Source organism: Pseudorca crassidens, chromosome 10 (assembly GCF_039906515.1).
Source record: "Pseudorca crassidens isolate mPseCra1 chromosome 10, mPseCra1.hap1, whole genome shotgun sequence".
Taxonomy (NCBI): Eukaryota; Metazoa; Chordata; class Mammalia; order Artiodactyla; family Delphinidae; genus Pseudorca; species Pseudorca crassidens.
The window spans coordinates 9,735,896-9,757,511 of NC_090305.1; the positions used below are offsets into that span (position 1 = coordinate 9,735,896).

A 21,616-nucleotide genomic window follows, 5' to 3' on the forward strand; every position below is an offset into this window, starting at 1 on the left:
ACCACAATAAGGAGAGTCAGCAGATACAACGAAGGAAGAGCTAGAAATAGGAGAAAAATCTATTTCTAAAGGTTATTGTAAAATGTAGATACTTACAATAGGAAAATTAAAGAGGTACTAGAAGTCATCATGAAAGAATAGACCCCTAGGAAAAAACAAGCAAACAAAAGACAGACTAGAAAAGGAAAAAAAATACAACATCTAGAAATGAATAAACAATGTAGTCTTTGAAATTAAGCATGAAGTGTTTGGATTAAATAGCAGAGTGGACACAGCCAAAGAGAGAATTAGTAAACTGAAGGATCTGAGGAAATCACTCAGAAGGAAACTTAGAGTAATAAGAAGAAAACTATGATGTATTAAGAGACCTGGAAAATAATAGTAATAAGGATACCTAACTGTTGTTAAGTCCTTACTGTATACCAGGCTCTGTTCACATTGCTTCTCTAATAATTAATAATTCATTCAAGCTTCATAATGACCCTCTGGGGTAGGTACTATTACTAGCCCCAATTTTACAGATGAGAAAACTCATGCAGAGTAAAGTTAAGAGATGGGAATTAGGGTCAAGGAGGGAACCAGGCATCTTCTTCCCAATGAACTGCTCCAAAGTCCCATTTCCCCATACTCACCTGGGATCCACCTGCATTGTCTCCTTTTGGCTCATTGTGAAGCAGTAGCCAGTGCAGCAATGCATTATTTAACATCACTTCCCATCCTTCTTTGCTTTGCTTCTCCCTTTTATCACTCTTATAGCCCTGGCTTTGTACTTTTGAGATAAATTGTTAGCACTTAATTGATGTCTACCATAATAGATCATTGATAAAAAATATTATAAATTAGTGAATTAAGAGAGTATTATAAGCACACTATTTAAAACCATGGAGGTAAATACCGTAAGGAATAATTCTCCCCCAAAAGTTGAAAATTGTTATTTCTGGGGAAGTGAGACTACTACATTTAGCCGTATTAAAAATTTTAAGCTATTTACATATACTTCATGGATAATTATGATTCAGTTATACAAGATTGATGCTGAGCTAAAGATGTTTTCAGACAGACCCTGAGTTTACTATTCATAGACCTGCACTAAACAAACTAACCACATATTATTCAGAAAGAAAGAAATTGAACCAACAAAGAAAGAGTGGAATTCAAGGAGCAGATATGAAGTTGGCAAGTATGTTTGTAAAAGTGAAACAAAACCAAAAATGCTGGAATGTTGGAATGTTTTTTAAATAAGGGGGATTATAAACAAGGTAAGATCAAGGCCATAATAACATGGAAGGTGGAGAGGGGTGATTGGATTCAAGCATTCTGGGGTTATTCAGGATATATTGGCCTGATAGATAAGTCCAGAATATGTTAAATATTTAATGGTTACTCTAAAGAAAATAGAAATAAAACATATAACTTCCAAACCAAAGGAAGCGCGAAGAGGAAGAAAGAAAACTCTATCAATCAGAGACCAAGAGGTGCAGAAAGCCCAAATAATACAGGTTTAATTATTTGATTAATAATTAAAGCAGAAAGCCCAAATAATATGAATTTTCAAACAGAACATAGGCGACAAATGTATATAACCTCATCGCGGGAAAGAATTTCTTTAAAAGTCCGAGAACAGAACAAATCATAAACAAGTGATCGAAATGGACAAAAATATGAGCAAGCAATTTACAGACCAAGAAATGTGAGTAAGAGATAATCAGGATATAGAGATTAAATCATACTCAGCATGCTGAAAAATTAAAATATTGGTAATACCCAGTGGCAGTGACGTGGAAATGGAAACTCTCATATGCTATTGATGAGATGGTAACTGTTACAATCACCTCGAGAGCTATCTGTCAGTATCTAGTTGAACTAACGATGTGCATATCCTATGACACAGCTATTCCAATTCTAGTTATATTCCTTAGAGAAACTATTGCATAAGAAGAGCACAAAAGAGAACTTCATCAGGATGCCCACTGGAGGATTGTTTGCAATTGCCAGAAACGTAGATACCAGCTAAATAATCTTCCATGAAGGAATTCATAAATAAATTGTGGTATAATCCTATATTGGAATACTAATACAGCAGGAAATACGGATGACTACATTTACATGAATCCACGTGCAATAATCCTAAAACATAATGTTGAATTAAAGAATATTACAAAATGATTCTTAAAATGTGATACCCCTTATGTATATTTGAACCCACAAAGCGATATTACATAATGCTTGCAAATGTATCACATATGGTAAAAATATAAAAATAGATGGGATACACAAACATCAACTTCAGGATAGTAGTTGCCTCTGGGAAAGAGGGTGGGAAAAGGGAAGATTGACGGTCTTTGGCTATACCTGTAATTTTTTTTTTTTTTTTTTTTGCGGTATGCGCGCCTCTCACTGTTGTGGCCTCTCCCGCTGCGGAGCACAGGCTCCGGACGCGCAGGCTCAGTGGCCATAGCTCACGGGCCCAGCCGCTCCGCGGCACGTGGGATCTTCCCGGACCGGGGCACAGACCCGCGTCCCCTGCATCGGCAGGCGGACTCTCAACCACGGCGCCACCAGGGAAGCCCCAATATACCTGTAATTTTTAACCCTTTATATTTTTAAAGCCTAGAACACAATGTCAGCATTTTAAAAACTGAATAATGCACACGCGGATAGTATAGAATTCACTATCTTTTTCTGTATCTGTGACATACATCATAATTAAGAGTTTAATATTTACAGGATGTTACAGTAAGCTTTCGATCAGCAGTCGGTGCCAAGGTGGCGCTGAGGAGAGAGCTGGTAGCTCTGTCTGCCCGAGTGTGCTGAGCACTCAGCGCTGTGATAAGAATGAGAAAGAGGCTCCTGGGAGCGGGAAGGGGAAGCTCGAGGAGGAGATAGCATGTGGGATAAGGCATGGCATTGTGGGAACTGTGAGTGCCCTGGAGTAGCTAACCGCGAAGTGGTAGGAGATACACAAGGTGGTGGAAGATGTGGCTGCAGAGGAAGATCAGACCTGGCTTAGCTGTTGGTTGAGATTTGATATCTTAGAAAGGTTAAACGTTCACTGTAAGCTCTTACTTAGAGTGTCATTTTCCTTTTCCAACACAATCGATTCTTTATGTTTCTTTCCTCCTGGACACTTCCAATCGTTGCAGTTTAACATCTCCTAGAGTCAAAGAACTGCATTTTTGGAAAGACCTTAGCAAATCATCTACTGGTCCAATCCCTTCATTTTATCCACTAAAGAACGTATTGGTCACTTTGAGGGCAAACCACTCTGAAAGTTTTTAATCTTTGCAATCCAAGTTAACTCAGTTGGCTTTTTGGAAGAACTGATTCCTAGGAAAGAGTCGGGGAAAGACTGTGTCCAGAGAAGTTGTTCACTGGTAGAGGATTTCATGAAAGTAATATTGTGATATATACAGATGGGTGCTTAATAAATTACAAATTATTTTGATGGATTCTTAATTATGAAAATTAATAAAAGAAGTTGTCTCTAATTCATTTTCTGAAGAATGAGATAGGGTACCATCTCATTCTACCCCTAATTTGGGGATTTTTATCATAAGTGAGAGAATTAAGGTAAAGAACGCATAAGGCTTGGTCACTGTATGCAGAAGATGAAGACCATAGATAACACAGAGGATTCCAGTCCAGGTGACTGGGAGGAATGGGGGACCTGGGAAGGAGCAGTGGTTTGCACAAGGAGACAATGAGAATGGTTTGCGTTCAGACTGTTGAATTTCAGGATATGACTACACACATGTCTGAGAACTCTGGAACGTCAGGCAGGCTATAGGGCAATGCCTACACCATTCTCTTGCAAGCAAAGCGGGAGTGTTTAATTTTTTTTTTTTTTTTTTTTTTGCGGTACGCGGGCCTCTCCCATTGCGGAGCGCACAGCCTCAGCGGCCAGGGCTCACTGGCCCAGCTGCTCCGCAGCATGTGGGATCTTCCCGGACCGGGGCACGAACCTGTGTCCCCTGCATCGGCAGGCGGACTCTCAACCACTGCGCCACCAGGGAAGCCCAGGAGTGTTTAATTTTTAACGTAAAGTTGAGATTAAGATTTAGGAGAATAAAAGGCTTCTTTGCCTTTAAGGACTTGATAGATTTGGGGGACGGGCACTAGCCTGAGAAGGCATGGTTGTTTCCTTGAAATCAGGGGAGCTTAACCTGGCTCTCCAGGGCTCCCCTGACATATTGTCAATTTTGGAAAAGAAAGAGAAAGGGAGTGTGGAAAAAAGGAATTCGCATACTTAAAATTTTTGAAAAGTTTATTTTAAATAGTTTCTATTCATTAGGTTTGATAAAATATAACAATATATTGATTTAATATCCATGGATTCTGAAAGTCTCCTTCATTTTTATCATAACTCACACATTTTCTAAAAATTGATCATTTTTGTCAAGGTTTAATAATTTTGTTTTTTTTCACCTGCTGAATTTCAAGGGAAAAAAATGATTTTAAATGGTCTTAAAAATAATTTACAGATTGGGAAATGAAAGAATGTTCATTTCAGTAATTTTTCTTAATCCATAAAATGGAAAGATGGATTTGCTTCCAGTGTAACTGGGTAGATCCCAGTGAATGTGAACAGGTTTGCCCTTCATCTTTAAGGAAGTCCTGCAGGAATTTCTTCCAAGGTTGGCTTGGAAAGGTATTTTTACCTTCAATATACCCTCTTTCCTATGTGCACATTTCTGGACAGCAGCATGAAATCGTGGAGAGTGACTGGTCTCTGAATGGGAAAATCTGCGTTCATTTCAGGTCTGGGGCCCAACCTTGTCCGCATTGGACAGCTTTGAGCAACTTCTTTCATCTCTCTGCCTTCTTCACTGTCAGGTGGTGGTCAGAACACCTCAACTCTTGGAATTGTTATGAGGATTCAATGCTAATTTTTTAGTTAAAAATATCAAAAAATAAATAATTTTATGACATTTAGTGTTCATATATAGTATTTACTATATTTATTATCATGTAAATATATTTTATAAATGAATGCATACATTAAAATATTTAATATATACATCAGGAAAAAGCCCAGTAGAGTTTTTTAAACGTACTAGAAGCCCAGCCAAGCGCTATGTCTCTCTCTGCCTGCCTGCTACAATGGACTGTCTTCCCCTGCAAACGAACCCTTGTGATCCTTTGTGAATAGCTTTGAAAGCATATCTTTATCTACGTATGCTGTGGATCTGTTCTTCTACTCTTAAGTTCCAATTACTCGCTCTAATATGATCTCTCTTTAGACTCTTCTTAGCTTTTTAATTTCCCCTTCCATTCCTGTAAATAACATGTCCTTTTACATGTAAGATGGCAACAAACTATTACAATAATTTGTGTGGATAAAATATGTTATCACAGAGGAAAAAAGCTCTATTGACATAAGATGTATAAACATAAATAGAATTCCTCTTCAGCATGCTTCTCTATTATAAAAAACTGTTTTGGAAGCTCATGAGATCACAGGATCCTGGCTTGTTGGGAAGATGAGTACAACCTGGCTTGTTAGAAGCAGAGATATTCCTTTGATCATTCACTTCACAAGTCTTAGTGCATATCGTAATGCTTCCCTCAGTGAATTAGACCATCTTATTTTCCGAGAGAGAAATAATTTGCATGTCACACATTTGCACACCCGCAATACCCACTTAGAAGCTCCCTGTAGCGGGCTACTGACAGCAACCCCGCACGCTCAGTTGTGTTTCGTGTATAACCGAAGTTCTGCCACTTGGAAAAAGGGCCAATCTGCATTTCTTGCCAGTGTTACATTATCCTAGTACCTGTTCCTGCACCTGCTCTGTACGAACACAATTGTGATTCTGTCCTAATGGCCAGTTATCATTAGCTGATCATGAGCTTTTGTTAAACAGCCCTGAGGTGCCCAACACACTGTTGATACCATCCCGCCCTAAAAGGATAACAGTGAGTATTAGCTGCTGTCTGTTTTAAAGGTGGAAAGGGCACAAATCTGCCAATAGAGATGATAGGTAAGAACCTGTGTGTCCTATTTTTACCCCTGTTCTCTTTACTACCAGCAGCTAGGCTCTGCATGGCAGGCAAGGTTTCTGTGTCCCGTGCCTGCCGTCTCATACCCTTTCTTGGTTGGGTTTCATGATGCCATGTGCGTCTGCCCTAAAATAGTGTTGAGGGTCCTCTGAAGAAAAACTACCTAGCAGTTCTCTGTGTGCCAGCGGGATGGTTGGAGAAGGAAAGGTGTGCTTGGCTGTTACACATATTTTGTATCAGATTTCTACCTGGCAGAATGCTAATTGTGTAACCTGGGGAATTTATTTCACGGTATTGAAATTCTGTTTCATGAAGCATAAAATGGAAATGATGGTTCCATCTTACAGTGTTGGTGTGATGATTAAATGAGGTGATCTATAATATACAAATGCATCCCCACACATCCACACACACATTTGTCATTGATGTATTAGTCTTGATAGGCTAGATTAATCTTCAGTAAAAACAACTCCAAAATTTCAGTGGCTTAAAGCAACACAAGTTCATTTTGCATACTACATGTCCCTTGCCTGTCAGCAGGCAGGCTCGTTTCACTCCATAACCCAAAATGTAGCAGCAGCCATCGCCTTGAACTTCAGCTCATCACACATAGGTCAGAACTGGTCACCTGGTTCCACCCACCCCCAAGGGGATCTAGATGTACAGACTACAATCCAACCATGTACCTGAAGCCTGAAGATAGTAAATCAGAAATATCTGGAGGACAGTCTTAATGCCTACAATATTTGTCTTACAAAAATGAGATAGTATTGTAGTCAGTTCTCTGGACATTAATTTCCTTATTAACAATGCATTGTGGAAATCCTTCCAAGCCAACTTGTTCAAATATAACTCATTATTTTTAGTGACATCATGCTATAAACATACTATAATCTATGCAGCCATTTCTTTATTGGTGGACTTTGTTTTATCCATTGCAATATAAACACACCTATGTTATATTTATAACATCTTTATACTCTGGGGCTTTTCTTTCTGTAAGCTAAATATCCAGAAGGATCTAAATCTGCCAAAATTAACCTGGTTCGGAAAGGAAAGCATAAGGCTATGTGTATAAGCCTGTAAGTCTCCGTTTAAATGGGATTTGTCATTTGCGGCAAAATGTAAAGAAACTAAATAGTTCAGAACAACAGACCCCTCACTTAACTACACTTCAACAATCCACAACCTGTACCTATCTATCCTCTCTTTTACCCTGGGAATAAGCAGAAATATCCGATCCCAAATTTTAAAATTTAGACTAAGAGTCTTCTTTGGACACTGGCAATACAGCCTTTAAAGATGCTTGACTTGAACAAGACTTTGCAGAAAATGTCCTGCCTTCTTTGATCAGTCACAGAGATTCTGTTCACTCTGAAAGCATGGCCCATTATGGAGAAGGTCCTCTTATTTGGACTAAAGAACTAGACCACTCCAGTCCTCTTCCCACCCACGGCAATGCAGAAAAAGAAAGAAACATTCCAAAATAACACTGTAATCAAGAAACTACAGGAGTTCACTCTGATGATTTCCCCTTGATCACCTTTTTCCACCTGTTTTGTGTAACTGCTTCCAATCTCCCCTTCTCATTAGGTTGCTATCTGCTAAGTATTTGCCGAACAATTTGCACAGAACAATCCCTTAGTAAGCATAATTATCACAAACCTAGAAGGAAAATTGCTTTCTATTCAGAGTTTTAGGAGAAAAATAGAAAAAACAAATCCTTAGCTAAAATTAAAAAAAACACACGCACACCAAAAGACTGCTCACATCATTTAGATGTCTTTATATTTTTAAGAGCTTACGTTCTAAAAACAGAGATATGAAATTGTTTCTTCAAACCTACTGTCCACTGACCTCTTCCTGGCTCTTATACCAAAAACCCATCAGGTTGGATTAAGAAATAATAAGGGAAAAGCTTGGGCCAAAAGAATTTTTGCTATAGGCTCTTAAACACAGTTTAAAGAAAAACATTGGGGTAGAAAGCCTTCTTTTAGGAGAATCAAGGCTTGCCAATTGTACAGATGGTTTCTAACCTCTATCTGCAGGAGTGATATACAAAATATTTAATAACTAGACTTGGCAAGAGTCAAAGAGACTATTAGAAAAAGATATCAGCCGTAAGCAATCCATACAGCTGTACCAGTGCACAAGGGCTGAATATGAGCTCTACTGATACATCACTGAATTGCCTGAAGAATTTTTACCAGTCTCCCACAGCAAGCTCTGATCACGTCTCCTTGCTCAGAATATAAATGCCGTCTACTAAATGTGAAACAGCCTGGAAGCTGTATGCCCGTCTTAAATGACAGTCTACTTCCATTCCATTTCATACTTCCATTCCAGCATCAGCAAAAATAGAAACAAAACACTAAAACAAAAACAACACGCACACACACACACACACAGACGTAGCAGTAATGTTGCACAATTCTGTGTTCGTGATCCGTTTGGAAGTAATTTTTAAAGCTGCTCTTAAATTTGTGCTTCGTAGGTTAGCTTACAGCTCTGGCTTTAACACAGTACACATTTAGATCAAACTTAGAAAAGAATAGATGCTATTCCTCTGTGAGAAATAGAATAGATGCTCTTCTTATATGAGTTAATAATCAGGGAGTGTGCTAGTTCCCTAGGACTGCGGTAACAAACTGCCGCAAAGCTGGTGGCTTAAGGCAACAGGAATTTATCTTCTCGCAGTTCTGGAGACCAGTTCTGTCTCTCCTCTGTGTGTCTTTAATAAGGACGCTTGCCATTGGATTTAGGGTCCACCCAGACGATCCAGGAAGATCTCCTTACCATGAGATCCTTAACTAAATTACATCTGCAAAGAACCTTTTTTCCAAATAAAGTCATATTCATGGATTCCAGGGATTTGACATGGACATATCTTTGGGGGGCCACCATTCAACCCACTGTAGGGAAGATAGGAACAAGAAAGGAGACGGACAGATGGACAGAAGCAGGAAGAAAATTTATCAGATAGCTTGAGTTTAAATCAAAGAAAAAAAATTAAGGAAGAAAAGAAATGTTGAATCTTTTCTTCCATCAGATGTGTATAGTGATATTCTTCTAAGTACATCTCTCTTTGAGTGGTTCCGCTGCTTTGTCTTGTATTGACACTATTTTGTATTTTGACTCTTTTTCATAAGAGTTAAAGCGCTATATGAGCATTTCCAAATTTCTACGCTTAACTTTGATTCTGACTTCCTTTGAGCCTAGTAACTGTTGAGCATTAAAAGTAGGATGGAGCACAGACAAGCAGATAAGCGGAACAACATCTCAGTCTGCAGTTGCCTTCCCATCCTCATAACAGTGGCGTCTTCTGGAGAGCTCAGTTTTCACCCCCTGCCTTGCTGAGTGTAACTCTCCTGCCAGACTAATGACCATCCTTGACTATCCCCTCCCCCACTATGAACTCCTTCTAGCCAATGAGCTTGTCTTCACCCCACTGCCACCACCACTCCCACCATTCTGACCCCAACTGGTGCTGATGAACTTTCCCGGGGAAATTCTCCTTCATCAACTCCATCTCGTCCACATTAAATCACTGCAGAACTCCCTTTACACACGCTCACACTCAGATAGTAACTGTACTTTTCTCCATGGCTGCTCCTAATTATAAGTTTACACACATGTTTTCAGTTGGGTATGTTGTGTTATATGTCCTTTCATTGAGTGCGTCCTCTCTCCTCTTAAATTTTAAGCTCTGCAAGATCAGGGGTCCTATCTGCTACTTTCTTCAGAATCAAAAAATGTGCTCCACTGGTAGGCAGTTCATACTATTACCGGGCTTGATTCCTAGCAGGTGCTTGTCAAACCTTAATGTGCCTCTGAATCACCAGGATGATCTGTTAAAATGCAGATTCTGGGATAGAGCTTGAGATGCTGCGTTTCTTCCATCCCATGTAGATCATCTGGGTAAAACAGCACATGCAAGTTACACAGGCTCTGTGTTGAGAACCCCTGAGGTAGGTGATAGAAACGCTCTGGACTGTCTTTCCCTTCAATGTTTCCCTCCTTTCTCTTAAAAGTCAAAAAAAAAATGCCACAATACCATCTATATTTTCCAAGAATGCCGTAGGATGACCATTTATTTTCTCCCACTGTCAATGCAGGGAGATGATTATCAAAGGCAGCAATAGAGCTGAGCCGTAATTACAAGGATCATAATTAAACACAGGTTTGTCTTATGGGATGCGACGAACACAGACTCTGTGTGACATGTCTTGGCATCGAGAGCTATAGGGACATTAGGGTAATGGGTGGCAGGAGGCAGCTTTGCTGAGGCAGCATTCAGGGTACAGAGCAGGATCAAGAAAAAAATGTCAGGTGTGTGCACACCTGTTCTGCCTGCTGCGGGTCAGAGGAAAGGGGGTGCTGGCAGCCACCAGACACAGGCATCTTCTTCCAAACTGCAGCCAGCACTAAGGTATATTCCCCTCTCCACCCACTTTCTGTTGTAACAATAGAAGACTGGGCTTCTCAGCTTTTTAATTCAGGCCGAGACACTAACATTCATACCTTCTAAGAGGAGCAAGGTCTTATAGAACTTGCAGCGCTGATGGAAATGTTCTACCACCTGGCCCGCCTAATACAGTGGCCACTACGTACATGTGACTATTGGGCACTTGAAGTGTGCCAGTGCAACTGAGGCACTGAGATTGAATCTCATTTAATTTTGATTTACTAAAGTGTACATATCCACATGAGGCTCGTGGATACCATTACTGGCCAGCATAGTTAGAAGCTGCAGATTCAGGGAAGACTGTTGAGGAAGATGAACCACCGAACAAGGGGACAGCTCTCTGAGGTTCACCTTAGGCCACTACACACTAAACCTGAATAAAGAGCCCCCGAGCTGCAGGGCATCACCATCAATATTTGAGACTAAGCTGGTGGTCATGTCAGTGTTCTCTCTACTACATCATAACTTGGCCAGTTAAGACAGAGACACCTGAGCTCTCAGGTGTGGTTTAGTATTCAGCAAGCGAATAAGACTGCTTTGGGCTCCGTTGATTTAATAAGACCCTGCGGGGTTTCTGCAGGTCTGTTGTTCTCATCTGTGGGCAGAGAGGTGGGAAAGGCATGCAATTTTAAAAACCTCGTTTAAGAAAAAGATGTATGTATATTTTTTCTTTTCAGAAGGTAGTTAAGAGGTGATACAATTTGGGAGAGGGATCTACGATTTGAAAAAGAGAATAAGAAATATTTGCCCAAAACACAATGCAATAAATTCCCTCATACACTTCTCCAGCAGAGCAAGTGCGTCCTTGGCCACCTCTAAGAGGAGGCTTATAATCAGGCAGGGACCAACTGATGTGAATGTGACATGAGAAAAAACAGATTTATCTGTGGCTGCTTTGGCTGGTAATCCAGGCGAGAAGGGAGGGGTCCCTGAAGGCCCCGCTGGGCACAGGGAGAGACTGGGTTGTGATGTAATTAAAGGCAGCAGAACTCTAACCCTAGGATCCCCTGACTTCTCCTTCTAGAGCAGGCCATGGCAGCTGGACACCTGGTGTTCCAAACCACAGCATGCAAATGAAGCTTGGAATGTGCTGATCTGGGCAGAATGCTTTGCAGATGAGAAGTAATGTAAATGACCGGGTGGGAGAATTGTGGTGATCAGAGCATATTATAACACAGTAATTTAATACCCCCAGTGGGTGGTTGACTCACTTCTCTATGAGGTGAGTTGTACGTGTAGAATTTGCCCAGTGGGAGGAGAGAGTAGCAATGACCTGCCTTTTGTGGTAGTGGAAGACACAGGGTATTATGAAATTCACTTTGGAGAAGTTCCTGGAAACAGTTGGTGGTGATATCTCATCCTTTAACTGACACTGTTTCAATGTCTGGAAAGGAGGACAAGGGTTCACAGGGAATGGGGCGTGGAGGGAATAACAGGCACACCTGGCTGTAAACACCTGTTTCCCCACTTAGGCTTTGCATCAAGATCACCTGGGGAGCTTGTTAAAACTACAGGTTCCTGAGCCCTGCACTGACCTACTAAGCCAGGATCTCAGGCCTTGAGGCCCCCAAAGTCTCTTTTTAAAATAAGCACACAAGGTGATTGTGCTGCGAGGATTCTCTAAGCCTTAGCTCTCCAAAAGGTGATGTAGGATTCACAATACCGGAGTCAGGATTAATTGTGTAAATATAGCGTCATTTAAAAAAAAAAAAAACAGGAAACGTGCAGATCAAACAAAGGCTCGATAACTTGTAGCTGTTATTATTATTGAGCCATGGGTTTGCCTTAAGACACTCTTCTTTCTTTAGAGCTTTCAATTGATGTCATTTGCCTTGCTAAGCCTTATTCACGGTGTTAAGACAGCGGGGAATCTTCAGCCAAATTAGCTGGGATCGCAAAGTTGCAAGTTGTCGTTCCTGAGGATTGACGAAAGCAGCCTTTTCTGTCCCTTTTCGCTCTAAGTTTTAATGATACTGGTGTAAGGCCGCCCTTCAGGTCGGGGAATCTCTATTGAACGTGAAAACATCAATTGTGTTGTAACAGGTTGTCGGCTCCAGTGAAAGTCAAGGGCTGTGGGTTGGACCCACCCGAGAATGGTAATCTGTTCTGGTCCCAGAGAGGCGCTTGCACCCCGAGGGCTCCCAGCGTAGCAGCCTTCTGTGTGGTGTATCTTGCTTTCATTTGGCAGCGGGAGGCTCGAGGAAAAGGGGGAGGGGAGGCTAGCGTTCTGCCCTGCAGCTCGAAGAGAGCGAAGGTAGCTGCAAACCCGGCAGGCTCAGGTCGCTGGCGCTGAGACTTACGGAGGGTGGGGCTGCCGGTGGAGGATGCGTGCGTGAGACCACGGGGGAGGCGGGAGTGGAGCATCCCAGGTGGGACCGCTGAGTGCCTTCCGGAAACCCTACTCGGGCCTCGGGATCCGGATTGGCTCGGGCAGGGAGGTCGGCGAGGTCAAGCCCCTTTCGGCGCCTTCTTCTGACCCGCCCCGCCGCGGTCGCGCCGCTGTAGAGACGCGGGTGCGGGGCGTGGCAGGGGCATGCTGGCCAGGCGGCGGGGCACGAGTGGCAGCGCGCGGGGGCCGGAGCAGCGTCCGGCCCGGGACGCCCGGGGGCCGGATGGCGGAGCCCACGCGCACCGCGGAGCCGGGGAGGTTTGCGCTCCGCTCGCCGCGCTGCAGGGAGGGCGCGGTGCCAGGCGCGAGCTCCCAGAGACCCAAAAAGAAAGCTTTTTATTTGCTGAGTTTGAAGCCCCTGAAGGAGCCCGCCCCCAACGACAACAACAACAACGTGTCCTTTGTGATCCATTGTCAACTAGGCAAGGAAATCAAACACATTTGCAGCAACTGCAGTCGTGGGGAGGACGCCCGGGACGGTGAGTGCCGGGGCGCGTCGGGGCGGCGGCGAGCGCGGGAGGCGGCTGTGCCGGTCCCCGGTTTGGGGGCGCCGCCGGCGTCTCTGTCCCGAGAACTGCGGGGACATCCGCCTTCTACCCAGGCGTGACGCCCGCCCGTCCGGCACTTTGCAGAGTGCCGCCCGGAGCCAAACCCGGACCGTATCCGTGCACAGACCATTGATGGAAATGCTCCCCTACAGGAGGTGTTTGAAACACTTAAAGCGGCAACTCTGGGATTTTTCTTTTGGGGAAGGTGGGGCTTTAGGGGCTTCACAAGGGGCAAGATTATTAGCTTTAAGAAGATGCTTCCGCCAGTTTTCTTAGCTTTCTGGGCTTCTTAGCTGTTCTCCCATTGTTGCGTTAGGATAGGATATAAGCTTTGCTGGGCTGCGTTACAGATGTGGCCTTCGGGTGGATTCACTTTGGAGCGGTGGTTGGGCCTCGGCCACAGCGCCCTGGAGACTAGACTTGTGGAGTTGTTGAATGATGTCCGCTCCGAGTGGAACATGGCCGGGATTTTGGGAGCGCCGCCGCTGGTCCCTCTTGCGCTGGTGCCTAAGGGCCAAAATGTGGGAGGTGGGGGAGGAGCGGCGGCGGCTTCCTCCAGGTGTGCCCTGCGAGCCCAAGAGCCCCCTCCGAACGGTCCGGAGCCGGGCGGTGAAAGGGGGCCGGGCTGCCGGCGGCTCTGGGCAGAAGGCGCCACGGAGGAGGGACCGCGTTGCGCGGACCGGGCAGAAGCCTCCGCAGACGTGGACGCGGCTGTGGGGCGGTGCATTTCCCAGGCGGTTCGAAGCAGCTCAAAGAGCAGACTCCGGAGGGCCACTGGAGGTCTTGGAAAAGTTTTAGGCAGCAGGTTTTGCAGGGAAAGCATTAGCTACTGGCCAGCCTGAAGCTCATCGCCTTCCTTGACACTCACACCTGCTTAGACAGGCAGATTTTTCCTATCCACCAGGCCGCTTCGCTTGTTGCCTTCGGAAGAACGCGTTATCACTTAGAATTTCTCCGGTTCCTGCTGGCCTCTGAGGTGCAGCGTAATGAAGCGACTGGTTTGGCTAATGTCTTTTCAGAATTAGAGTCCTGCTAGCGTAATTATACTTTTCTTTGATTAAACAGCCAGAGAGGCTGTGCACGATGGTACCAGGCATCCGAGGGGAAAATCGTGCACAAGGAAGGAAGGCACACAAAACACGCTGAGGCAGCTCCGGTTAGGTTTGGGGGAGGATATCTGTTTATGAGAAGCACACACTGACATGTGTTTTGGTCCTTTGGTTACTCTATAAGCTGCGGACGCCTAGGGAATATGAATGGATTAATGGGGCGATCTAAAGCCAGACTTTTTACCATTTAATGTAATAGAGCATGAGATGCAGGCTAAAATATTTATTAAATGAGTCACTCTGATGACTGAATTGCTTCCCACATGGGCTACTTCCACAACCTTGGGGGGTTATTTAAATCAGGATCTCTGAACATTGCTACAGTAAGGAAAGGTCTGTATCTACACTCAAGGATGTGTGTTCATGTGTGTAATTATGAACACCATGCTTCCGCTTCCAACACGCCTCATCTCTACCACCTCAAACACTCCAGAATGTCTTACGGGGCTACTTATGGATGTTCACATATTACCTGATAGGACTAAAGCATTTGATTTCAAAGGATTCTTGTTTAGGGGAGACCTCATGTTGTGGCACCTAATTTTTGCTGAATTCTACACTTGCTAATCCTGCCTTCCAGTGTGGGGTGTGCTTCGTCAGTCACTGAAATAAAATGAGGTCAGGAGCTTAACCCTGCCAGGGCCCAAAGCAGCACTGCCCACTGTGAAAGGAAAGGAAGTTCACATGAATTTCACTTTCTGCAGAGATTGACCTTGAATGATAGTTTGCCATGAGTGGATGTTCTGTGAGCTAAGCTCTCCAGAAGCTGTTTTCAATTTGAGTCATCTTGTCTGCATGCCAGCTCTTTTAAAGGAAGTGTGTAGTAAAGATTGTAGTAATGCTCACAGATTCGGTAGGGCTCCATAGAGGAGGACGTTTCTTGCGGTGGGGTGTACCTGCATTGTGTCCAGCGCCATAAATGTGTTAGGTTTCTCCTCAGCACCACTGAGGTCATTTAGTAGCCATCAAGGACAATACTGGTCCGGCTGGAAAGCCCTTTCTTGAAGTTTTATGCAGGGAAAATTTTATAGAGGCGTTGCTCACTGAGTCTCATTCTTAATTTCCTCATATATAAAATATATTGAAACCTATTTAAAGCATATTTTAATAACTTTCAGCCTGAAGACGATCTATAACTAAAAGTATTTGGCTGATATAGAATAAATTTTAAAAGAAAGAGTATCCCTGGCTCAGTGGACATATGAAAGTTGAAATTACATTTTGGCATTTGCCATTTTACTTCAGAGTAGTTTTTTAAGTTCCGGGTGTCCACTAACTAGTACCAGGGATGCTTTGCTGACCTTAGTTTTAAGTAGAAAATTACTTAAAAAAATTGTAGAACACAGTTCACCATTAATGGCCAAAGACAGTTTGTGTTTGCTTCACCTTTGCCGTTTTGGTTCAATACCGAAGCCTTTTTCAGACGAGGAAACAAGCTTATGTAGCACTTTGGTGTAAAGGCCACAAACAAGTGAAGGGTAGAAAAAACACTGAAATCCTTCTCTGTTCGTCTTTGAAACTAAGGTGCTTTCCAGTGCGCCTCAAGTTGATTATTTTTTTATATGGCACCTATACTGAATGTAGAAAATTAAGTACTGTTTTGTGTGTGTGTGTCTGTGTTATATACATGTGCAGTCTTGATAAGCCAGGTTTATTAAGCTATAGAACTAGAAGGAACTACGCAATTTCCTAGTACCTTTAATTTTATCTGCCTTACATACTTGATAGAGAGGCTGGCATTGGTAGGAATAGAGAGAGAGAGAAATTTTTAGCTAAATAGATTAGAAGTTATGAACATAATAAAGCTGCAAGAGGGCTTCCCTGGTGGCGCAGTGGTTACGAATCCGCCTGCCAATGCGGGGGACACGGGTTTGAGCCCTGGTCCGGGAAGATCCCACATGCCGTGGAGCAACTAAGTCCGTGCACCACAACTACTGAGCCTGTGCTCTAAAGCCCGGGAGCCACAACTACTGAGCCTGCGTGCAACAACTACTGAAGCCTGGCTGCCTAGAGCCCGTGCTCCACAACAAGAGAAGCCACCACAATGAGAGGACCGCGCACCGCAACGAAGAGTAGCCGCTGCTCGCTGCAACTAGAGAAAGCCTGCACACAGCAATGAAGATCCAATGCAGCCAAAAATAAATTAATTAATTAAAAAAAAAAAGCTGCAAGAGACATAGCTAAAGTATCACCTAACTTATATTGGAAGTCAATAGGAGAATATGATTTAATTTACAAATAGTTAAAAATCAACTCTAGGGAGAAATCTAGAAAACAAGGTATTTCTCTATATAATTTCATATATATTTTCTATTCTTATTTGAATTCCTTCTGAGTCTATTAGTAGTGAGGAATTATTGTAGGAATTACAGTGTTATTAATTGTGTATTAAAATGTAATTTCAAGTAATTTTAATAGAAATGAAACATTTTAAAAACAGTTTTTAGAAATATTTTGAAGCCTCTGTCTTATAGTGGCCTGTTTAAAAAGTAATCGAATGATAGATTTAGAAACAAGACATATATATATATTTTTTAACATCTTTATTGGAGTATAATTGCTTCACGATGTTGTGTTAGTTTCTGCTTTATAACAAAGTGAATCAGCTTTACATATATCCCCATATCTCCTCCCTCTTGCGTCTCCCTCCCACCCTCCCTATCCCACCCCTCTAGGTGGTCACAAAGCACTGAGCTGATCTCCCTGTGCTGTGCAGCTGCTTCCCACTAGCTATCTATTTTACATTTGGTAGTGTATATATGTCAGTGCCACTCTCTCACTTGGTCCCAGCTTCTCCTTCTCCCTCCCTGCATCCTCAAGTCCATTCTCTACATCTGCGTCTTTATTCCTGTCCTGCCCCTAGGTTCTTCATGACCATTTTTTTTCCTTTTTCTTAGATTCCATGTATATGTGTTAGCATACGGTATTTGTTTTTCTCTTTCTGACTTACTTCACTCTGTATGACAGACTCTAGGTCCATCCACCTCACTACAAATAACTCAATTTCGTTTCTTTTTAGGGCTGAGTAATATTCCATTGTATATATGTGCCACATCTTCTTTATCCATTCATCTGTCGATGGACACTTAGGTTTCTTCCATGTCCTGGCTATTGTAAATAGTGCTGCAGTGAACAGTGTGGTACATGTTTCTTCTTGAATTATGATTTTCTCAGGGTATATGCCCAGCAGTGAGATTGCTGCGTCGTGTGCTAGTTCTACTTTTAGTTTTTTAAGGAAACTCCATACTGTTCCCCATAGTGTCTGTATTAATTTACATTCCCACCAGCAGTGCTAGAGGGTTCCCTTTTCTCCACATCCTCTCCAGCATTTATTGTTTGTAGATTTTTTGATGATGGCCATTCTGACTGGTGTGAGGTGATACCTCATTGTAGATTTGATTTGCATTTCTCTAATGATTAGTGATGTTGAGCCTCCTTTCATGTGTTTGTTGGCAATCTGTATGTCTTCTTTGGAGAAATGTCTACTTAGGTCTTCTGCCCATTTTTGGATTGGGTTGTTTGTTTTTTTGATATTGAGTTGCATAAGCTGCTTGTATATTTTGGAGATTAATCCTTTGTTAGTTGCTTCGTTTGCAAATATTTTCTCCCATTCTGAGGTCTGTCTTTTCGTCTTGTTTATGGTTTCCTTTGCTGTGCAAAAGCTTGTAAGTTTGATTAGGTCCCACTTGTTTCTTTTTGTTTTTATTTCCATTTCTCTAGGAGGTGGGTCAAAAAGGATCTTGCTGTGATTTATGTCATAGAGTGTTCTGCCTATATTTTCCTCTGAGTTTTATAGTGTCTGGCCTTACATTTAGGTCTTTAATCCATTTTGAGTTTATTCTTGTGTATGGTGTTGAAACAAGACATATTGATTGTAGCTGCTACTCAGTGCCTTTTACATGTGATTAATCAATATTTCAAGGTTGTTTTCATTTCACTAAATATGATTTCTATTCTTCAAATATTCGTAGACAAATTCGCTAATCCGTTGACTCACTAGATGCATTTCCAAATTTTGTTTTCGGAGTTTGAAATATTTCACACGTTATTCTAATGGATTCCAATGTGGACTTTTAGAACAAAAACAATTTGCCACAATACTTCTCTGTTACTCTGTAGGGTTCATTCCACAAGACAGCTTTTTAGAAAAGAATGCCTTATGAGTTTCTGTGGGTCAAATCCTTCTTTTTGCAGATGAGAAAACAGAGGTGCATCAAGATTAGGTGAGCAGTCCTCCAAAATTCAGCCACCATTTGGTGTCAGGGCTACTCACAGAACTGTTCCTTCATGAAGAAGTTTCTAGTGGTGGTCCAGAGGGGGCTCCTGGAACCTCACTGCCTGTTTTCAAATAATGGCTCCTCCACTTGCTAGCTGGGTGACTTTAGGACACCACGGTATTATCTACTGCGTGGCGTTGTGAGGATTAAATGAGATAATTAGCACAAAGCACTTAGCATGGTGCCTGGCAAGAGAAAGTGCTGGAGAAATATTAGCTGTGATTACTGTCGTCTGTATTGTTACTGCCAAGTTCAATTTCGTCTTGGATTTTTCCTCCCGCTATTGTGTGCTCTTTGGTCTCTTCCGTAATTAAACATCCCTGGATTGGGTCCGAGATGAACGCACCAATTCTACTCTGAATTTAACAGTGAAAACATATTTTTAATAAAAGCAAGTAAAAGTGAGGTTGGGGAAGAGCCCCTTCAACATTGTGCATGTCAAAAGTATTTTGTTGTGCTGGTTTTAGAATTTTAACAATCATGACCAGTTCATTCTAGGTAAAAGGGCTCACGTGTGTCTAAATTTACAATGACTAAGCACTTTTTGGTCAGTCGGGTATTCCAGAAAATAGGCAAGGTGAGATCCAGTTGTTTCTCCGGAAGAGGAAAAGTGAACAACTGGATGAAGTATTGTTACTGTTGTACTGTATTGTTCTCCAGAACAATAATTACTGGAGAATTCTATCGACATGGGCCCAATGGACACTGAGAGTAAGAGGGACAGCTAGGGAAGATGTGACCTGAAGCAAGGGGTAGAGGTGGGAAACTGCTTGCATGAAGTCAGGAGAGCTTAGGAAAGGCTCCAACTTGGGCAGGGTGTAAAGGTTCTTTGGAACCCTGAAAAGAAAAGCATGTGCTCAGACAGTAGTGAAGAGAGTGGAGAAGGGCTTAGTGGGGTGTTAGGAAGAGGTGTAAAGAGGAGGGGAATTCTAATGAAGGTGGGCTCTTAAAATTCTGTTGAAGTATCCACGTACAATCGTCCCTCAGTATCTGTTGGGGATCAGTTTCAGGCACCCTCTGCAGGTACCAAAATCCGGGGATGCTTACGTCCCTTATATAAAATGGCCAGTACAATGAATACAGTCCGCCCTCCACATCTGTGGGTTTTGCATCTGCGGATTCAGAGGGCAGACTGTACTCACACAACTGACCTATTGATTGATTCTCTTATGTTTGCTTATAAAATTAGCAGGTTGTGTGTGCAGGGCCCCCTCAGATACCAAGAGGTACAATAACCAGTTGTTGCCTTTGAAGAATCGACCTTAGAGCAGCAGGAAAGTAAACTGCTAAATTATTGGAGGAAGCCATTAACTGTGTGAGTAAGGTAGGAGGGCTTCCCAGAGGAGGTGATATTTGCACTAGGGCCTAATGGAGGAGTTTTCTCAGATAAATAAGGAAGGGCATTTTGGTAAGAAAAAAAAAAAAGCAAATGGTTTAAATTGCAAAAGAGCATAGCTTGCCCAGAAAAGGGGAGAAGTTCAGCAGGTAGAATTGGTGGAATGTAGGGAAAAATGACATGAGGTAGTCTAGAAACATATGTAGGGGCAATTCTTCATTTTTTTTCCGATGATATATTTCTGCAGCAATTTTATGTGCCAGGTTAAGCATTGGGAATATAAAAATCAGTAAGATAGCATGGTCTTTGTGTTCAAAGATCTTAAATGTAGCACAGGGACATAGGTAGACCGATACATGCACAGTTCTAAAAGTGTTTGAGAGTCCGCCTGCCGATGCAGGGGATGCGGGTTCGTGACCCGGTCCGGGAAGATCAGCCATGGCCGCTGAGCCTGTGCGTCCGGAGCCCGTGCTCCGCCACGGGAGAGGCCACAACAGTGAGAGGCGCGCGTACCACCAAAAAAAAAAAAAAAAAAAAAAAAAAGTTTGAGAGAGGTAGGTGTGTGGTTTTTTTTAAAATAAATTTATTTATTTATGGCTGCATTGGGTCTCATTGCTGCGCACGGGCTTTCTCTAGTTGCGGTGAGTGGGGGCTACTCTTCGTTGCGGTGCGCGGGCTTCTCATTATGGTGGCTTCTCTTGTAGCAGAGCATGGGCTCTAGGCGTGTGGGCTTCAGTAGTTGTGGCACATGGGCTCAGTAGCTGTGGCTCGCGGGCTTTAGAGCACAGGCCCAGTAGTTGTGGCTCATGGGCTTAGTTGCTCCACGGCATGTGGGATCTTCCCGGACCAGGGCTTGATCCTGTGTCCCCTGCACTGGCAGGTGGATTCTTAACCACTGCACCACCAGGGAAGCCTGAGGCAGGTGTTTTGGAGGCAGAAAGTAGAGAGTGTCAGGCCCGACTTGGGCAAGAGGGAAATCAGGAAAATCCTGGTACAGTTTATGAAGGAGTTCATATTTCATTCAGCGAGCACTGTAAAAATATTAATAAACAGAAGTCTCAACTAAGTAGAGTTGGGAGACCGGACAGGGGAGCTTTCATGCCCTGGGAGGATAGCAGAGCCCAACAGGAAAAAGAAAGTCTCCTCTTCTTGCCTGGCAAGGATTCAGCCAATGAAAAGCCAGGGACTCTGTTTACTAAGCCCTCCCAACTCCCTTTTCCCTTCTATAAAAGCATCCTCCCTTCCTTGCTGTTTGGGGACCTTCACAGGTTGTAGACTCCCAGTTGCATTTCTCTGCTGATCCTGAATAAATACACCTTTTTGCTGGAGAAGTGACTGGCAGTCTGTCTGTTTTAGGTCAGCTACACTGAAGGTAGCACAGGGATTTTTAAGCAGAGGTAGCATGATTAAATTACCTAAAAAAAAAAAAACAACTAAACTTATAAAAAATTATGAAAAACATATACAAAAGTATACAGGAGAGAGAATGATC

General features: G+C 42.8%; 1 protein-coding gene across 13 annotated transcripts in view; it reads left to right on the forward strand.

Annotated features, from left to right (window-relative positions):
• Positions 1-21,616, forward strand: part of PHACTR1 (phosphatase and actin regulator 1) — a 540,649-nt gene that overhangs the window by 275,528 nt on the left and 243,505 nt on the right. The window contains exon 1 of one of the 13 annotated variants that reach the window (XM_067752011.1): positions 13,063-13,333. The exons of the other annotated variants lie outside the window; for them this stretch is intronic. Within the exon in view, the coding sequence (XP_067608112.1) occupies positions 13,078-13,333 (256 nt within the window). The 5' untranslated portion in view covers positions 13,063-13,077. Of the gene's footprint in view, positions 1-13,062; positions 13,334-21,616 lie in introns of those variants that run through there. 13 annotated transcript variants of the gene reach the window in all.